The 5,938-nt window shown below is 58.7% G+C and overlaps 2 protein-coding genes across 2 annotated transcripts; one reads left to right on the top strand and one right to left on the bottom strand.

The window, feature by feature from the left end:
• Window positions 1-1,149: 1,149 nt before the first annotated feature.
• On the bottom strand, window positions 1,150-5,320 carry SDRG_08810 (hypothetical protein; the record flags this gene model as incomplete). The annotated part of the gene is made up of 17 exons (XM_008614707.1): window positions 1,150-1,418; window positions 1,465-1,516; window positions 1,558-1,602; window positions 1,648-1,746; window positions 1,792-1,864; window positions 1,915-2,070; window positions 2,116-2,489; window positions 2,533-2,832; window positions 2,874-2,921; window positions 2,968-3,816; window positions 3,865-4,029; window positions 4,079-4,477; window positions 4,525-4,629; window positions 4,677-4,701; window positions 4,752-4,764; window positions 4,808-4,857; window positions 4,899-5,320. The coding sequence occupies 17 exons, from the start codon at window positions 5,318-5,320 to the stop codon at window positions 1,225-1,227; spliced, it is 3,369 nt and encodes a 1,122-aa protein (XP_008612929.1). The 3' UTR covers window positions 1,150-1,224.
• Window positions 5,321-5,584: 264 nt separating this feature from the next.
• SDRG_08809 (hypothetical protein) lies at window positions 5,585-5,912 on the top strand (the record flags this gene model as incomplete). Its single annotated transcript, XM_008614706.1, has 2 exons — window positions 5,585-5,799; window positions 5,846-5,912. Coding segments are annotated over 2 exons (282 nt in total), but the record flags the coding sequence as incomplete, so codon positions are not given.
• Window positions 5,913-5,938: the final 26 nt, after the last annotated feature.

The raw sequence follows: 5,938 nt of genomic DNA, 5'->3' as shown, positions 1-5,938 counted from the left end.
TTTTTTTTGTCCGTCCGTGTACGTCCGAATTTTGTCCAGTCCAGAACGGTCCGTTCTGTCCGCAGTTGTCCGTGACGTCCAGCTGGTCGACTCGAGGCGCGAAGTCGCGGATCGTGCTTTGGCGGGCTCCCGGGATCATGGTCGTTGGTCGCAGTCGAATTGAAAAATGAGCTCATTGAAGAGTATTATACTTAGACCTGTCTCGTCTTCAACGTCATGACTGGAGAGGCATTCGATAGTCATTGGAGCCCTTCCACAGTCGTTGGAATCTCGCACAGTCCTCTCCCATTCTCCTCCTGGTCCTCCTCGACGCTGAAATTGCTTCGGACATTTGCGGACGAAACGTACGGACAAAAGTTCCTGTCCACTTGATTTGCTGTGTACGTCCGTGTCCAGTCCGATATTTATCCCAGCTTTTTTTGTACGTCCATGTCCGTCCGGTTTCCAGAGGAGCCTCGCCATGTCCGTCCGTGTGCGTAAATAAAACGGACGGACACGGACGTACAGCTTCAGACGTACGGACTGGACGACTTTGCAGATCTCTGACCAATTGGAATTGCTGTCTCGAAGTTGAGGCGAAGTTTGAACGAAGTTTTAAATTGGCCCCGCTGCTTGTGCGGGCGCGTGTCGTCAAAATCACTTTCGGAAACGAAATCGCTCGTGCTTGGCACAGCGATAGAATAGCACTCGGTGAGCATGGACAGCTTCGTCGTGTCGGCGTTTGAGGTGCACAACGAGATTTATGGCCTATCAAATTGTATTGGTGGCATACAGAGCCATGTTCTGGGTTTTCGACCCTTCGACCTGCATTGGGCAACCCACGACCCTTCGACGCACCTCTTCGCGCGATCCTTCTACAAAACTAGTGTTCTATCGATGTCTAAGGTGCATTCTACGCTACCAATACACCACTCTTGAATTCGCCAAGCTTGAGTCACCACACCAATCCCCAGGTGAGAACAAGCCATATATATGCTCTGTTTAGATGCCGGATTTATCCATCAAACTTTCGTGGTCGGATGTTGGGCGCTGATGGTGGTGTTGGAATATATGTATAGGTTAGACAGCGTCTGCTCAACACACAGCAGCAGCTGACAATGACGTTTTGCTCCCGAACAATACTTGTTCTATTGCAAACAAGACTCCACAACCAACATCACTCCCTCGCCTTTGATTCTTCCGAGGCCCATCAATGAGTCTTAATTGAGCATAAAGACGTCGACACTACGGCGCAGGAAAGCGACATGGGAGGATCGCGCTGCCCTCGCGACCAACGCTGTAGACGCCGACCAACGCATGCGCCTGGTTCCACATTTCGGCGCGGTGCGACACAACGATAAACTGCGTCTTGGCCGCCGCCGCAACCAGAAGCTTCCCGAGCCGCTCGACGTTGTACGTATCCAGCGCCGCGTCGATTTCTTTGAAATGAAAGTGAAACACAAGTATTCGCGATGGCAATCGTACCATCGCAGATGAAGACGGGGCACACAAAACTTGCCTGGAACGACAGCAGCAGCTACCCGAGATATGAGTGCATGCGCGCTCGTGTTCAAATACCGAGAGTGCGCAGAGCACTTGTTGGCCGCCCGAGAGGCTACCAAACTACAAGCGCATTTCGGAAACGCGACGCAATAGAAACAATCGCACCGGACGCCATTGCTGCTCGTCGGGTTTGCAATGGAACGTAATGCCTTCGCCAAAGAGCGTGGTCGTGTCGAGCGAGAAGCCGAGGTAGCAGTCGCCATCCTACCCGTGTTTAGCACCTAACGCCGCTTACAAGGACCTGTCTACCTCGCAAAGGGACCGATACATCTCAGGCAAATGCACGTTGAGCGTTGCGAGTGCATCCGTAAGCGTCACGTAGCTAATTCGAATGATGTATCAGCACGCGTCAACAGCACACAATCAGCGCACCGCTGGTGCATGAGGTGGTTGCGGGCTTTCAGCGTCGTCGCAATCGCTTGGGCGAGATTCTTGGCGCGTTCCTCGGTGTCCATCAGCTCGTGACGCACGGCTGCTGCTTCAATGAGGACCTCCTTGGACATGGTGGCCTTTTCCTGCTCGAGCAGCCTACGTCTTCGATGACGACACGCAAGTCAACAGTCACGAACCGACCGGCGTGTTTCATAAAGACGGGTACGCGTCGCCACGACGTCGGCCCACGACTCTTTTGCTTCCAGAAACGTCATGCTCGCCTCGCGATCTGCGCACGGACCGAGACGATGGCGATAGGTGTCCATGTCAACGCGAATCTGCGCCACGCTCGCACGCACACGAGAAAGTTCTTGGTTCAAAGTCTTTCGACGCTGCGCCAGACAGTCCATCTCAGCGCGCGTCGCAGCGAGAGCGCTCCGGGATGCTTCGGCGGCGGTGCGCTGCGCAGCGCAACAGGCTTCGGCCTCGTCCATGGCTACCGTCAACGCCTCGAGCCGATCGAGAAGCGTCGCCTTTCGACTCGCTATCGCACTCGATTTGTCGCTCCAAAGCACCTACATGGCTATGAGATCGTGGAGTCGCATATCGCGGCGTCACCTGCTGTGCTTCCAAGGCCGCAATGCATCGCGGCAGCGCCTCGAGCTCGCTGACCACGTGCTCTTGATGGCGCTCGGCCTGCAAAAGCCGCGTGGCGCAGGCGTGGCGGCGCTCAATCAGTGCGTGGTCGGGCGCTGCCATGCAAATCTTCGCGTCGAGTTGGCGCAACGCTTGCGTCCAGCGGTCTCGATCGACGAGCGCAACGTTCAGTAATTGCCCGAGACGCGTCAGCTGCATCTCGTGGCGAAGAACGTCGGCGCGTCGCCCTTCTAACGTGCGCTCGAGTGTCGTCACGGACGTCTAACACAAAATCAACCCACGAAACGCAGAGAGTGTGCCACCTTGGCTGTTGTCAACGCCGAGTCCAATTGCTGCACGTCCGCGAGCATCTAGACACGAAATTAGCAGCGTATATTGCAGGTTCTGATTGCGCACCGAGATTTGGGAGGCTTCGAGGACCGATCGTGTCTTGCGTGCTGCATTGACGAGGCCAGCAAGCCGACAAAGTTCTTTCTGCAGCGGCGGGTCGGAAGCGACGGGCGCGCGCTCGGCACTCGACTGGATGCGCCATGCCGATGCGCCGTTGCGCGCCGTCACTCGGATCTCGCCGTCGCTTCGAAACAAATTGCCATCCCGCGTCACGTAGTTGGCATTCTTCGTCCGCGGGTGCGCCAGCGCCTCTTCCGACGTCGCCACGACGCTCCACGACTGACAGTACTTGTGAAAAATGGGTCGGACGGCGTCGTCACAAGCGACGAGACGGCAGACAGCGTCTGGTGCGTCGTCCGCGCACGACCCAGCAACCTCGTCGACGATCGCGCACGTCACCCGACCGAGACGGTTTGTGCGAAAGTGCGCAACGATCGCAAGCCCAACGTCACGCGAGCGCACGACAACGACCTTCAAGTGCCGCTGGAGGACGCTGTTGACGGCAGCCGCGTGACACGGATCAACTGTTGCGAGGTCGCAGAGAACACCGTAGACAGCATCGCCACCGAGTTGCCGCTGCAGCACTGCGACAGCGCGGCGAAACCCATCACTTGACGCTTCGTGCGCGGCTTCTTGGACCTGCCACCGCTCATGCTCGAGGGTGCGCAGTGTAGTGTCGCTGTTAATCAATTCGTTTTGAGCGAGGCTCAGACGTTCTTGCGCAGCCGCCAGGTTCTTGGCCACGTATGTCTGGTGCAGGGCCGCTTCGTGGAGCGCCTTGATCGTGGAGGCGACTGCACGCTGCGACAGATCCTGCGCTTCCGTGAGGGCTGCCTTCTCCGCCTCAAGACGCGCCTACACCGAGGCTGTTATTACAACAAAATACAACAATCTCCAACAAACCAGCGTCGCCACCGATCGGTCGAGTGCTGCGCGGCACTCGGCTTTGCGTTCAACCCACTCGACTACAGCAGCACTGCTCGTTGTGTCGGCTGCCTCGGGAAGCTCTGCCTGCTCGGCGCGCAGTGTGCTGACCACCGCCTCCGCATCGTCCACGTCTCGCAAGCACTACCATGTACTCCGCTACATATGGATACCGAACCCATGGGATCCACACCTTAGCTTTGGACGCGGTGGCTCTTTGGAGCTTCTTGGCGACTCGGTCGCTCGCCGTGGACGCAGCGTCTGCGTCACGTGCGAGCACGACAAGATCTGCGCGGACCTGCGCGAGCTTAGAGGCGGCTTGCGTTCTTTTTCGCGCCAAGACACGCCGGCGGTCGTTGGCGTCCCCGAGCGCGCGCTCGTGCTGCGCGAGCATGCCTTGGAGCTCGCCTTCTGAAACAGCGTCGCTCGCATCCGACGCTGTCAACTCGGCGCGTCGCTTGAGCGCGTCACTCTCGTGGGTCTCCAGATGCGTCACAAGGGTGTGCAGCACGTCTTGCTCCTGTGCTGCGAGCGCCATTTGGCGGTCCTCGAGATGTCCCCAAGCGTGCGTCCATTCGAGAAACTGATCGACCTACGTTGTACGACATCGCACGGCTGCAAGAGATTTGCGATCCGCACCAAGGGCTGCAACCGGTCCTGGCGCGTCTGCAAGTCGACCGTCGCGGCCTCCAGCGCAGCGAGCGCATCCGTGTCTCCATCGATCTTGCCTTGCAGAGCCTCAATCTAGTCGTCGATCGCGCGTCAAGAGATGTGGGGATGTGCAGTGGCACCTCCTGGCGATAGCTGGTCGTGCCACTGGACCGCAAGCAACCCACGTTAGCTGCCACATGTATGTTGACGCGTACATGATGTGCTCGCCTGTACAGCTCCATGAGCCTACCATGGTATTGCGCCCACGTACAAAAGGCAAGGAGCTCCAGCGGCGTGTACTGCGCGACCGCGATCGTGTTGCTACGCGGGGTCAGCGCACGTATCTCAGCGCCAGCACATACGCCTGTCGGATGATGAATCGGTCTTGAACCGCCATGTTGATTCCTCGCATCTGCAAGGCGCTGCGGACCGCGTCGGCCGAGCACGCGACGTACACTGCACTGTCGCCAGTTCGCATGGCGTACGTCGACTGGCCCGCGCCCTCGACGACTTTGCGCCGAATCGAGAGTCCATCATGGAGCGTCGCCGCCACAGACGTGCTGCGCTTGGTCGCACCGTGCGTGATGAGCTCGTCGAGACGCATGACCCGGAGCTGCTTGGCCGGCGCGCCCAAGGCGAAGGCGATGGCGTCCACGAGGCAGCTCTTCCCGCAGCCGTTGCGGCCAAAGACGCAGACGATGCTGGTACCTCCGAGCGCGCTGAGGTCCACGGTCTGCGTCCCCGCGAGCGACTTGAACCGCTTCGTCTGCACCGCGGCCAACATCGCGCAAGATCGCAACTGCCAAATAGTGTTTCTGTTTCTCCATGAATACTGTACGACATTGTAATGGTGTGCGGGCATGGTGCCAGCGCGGCTTCCTGGCACGCCCGCTTGTGCCCAGAAGTACGTTTGCGCAGCGCGTCTTCCTCCACTGGAAGGATGCCAAACGTCCTGTAACGAGATTTGCAGCTGCGGCACGACGGCGGTTGTGAACTTGGCGTATCGCGACCACTTGGCACAGAAGAAAGGACAACGAGCCACGTGTCCATGCCCGCCTGCGACGACCGGCGCGCGCTCTTGGCCGCCGCCAAGACCGGCGACGTTGGCACCACTGTGGCTTGCTTGGCCAATGCGGCTTGCAACCCCAACGCGCGCGTGGGCACCGGCTGGACAGCGCTGCATTTTGCCGTCTACCACGGCAACATGGCCGTCGTCCGTCTCCTCGTCGCGAGCCCACGCGTCGATGTGAACGCGCTCACCATGTACGCTTGTATCATACCGTCAATGGGATCTGATCGATGCGTGTAGATGCGGCACGTCGCCGATTGCTCTCGCATTGCAGCGCCAAGGGTCGCACATGCTCGAGATCCTCCTCGTGCATGGCTGTCGCCGGACTACCAT

The sequence above is a fragment of the Saprolegnia diclina genome (genome assembly GCF_000281045.1).
Source record: "Saprolegnia diclina VS20 unplaced genomic scaffold supercont1.27, whole genome shotgun sequence".
NCBI classification, from domain to species: domain Eukaryota; phylum Oomycota; class Saprolegniomycetes; order Saprolegniales; family Saprolegniaceae; genus Saprolegnia; species Saprolegnia diclina.
This window is presented reverse-complemented; position numbering and strand designations above follow the sequence as displayed.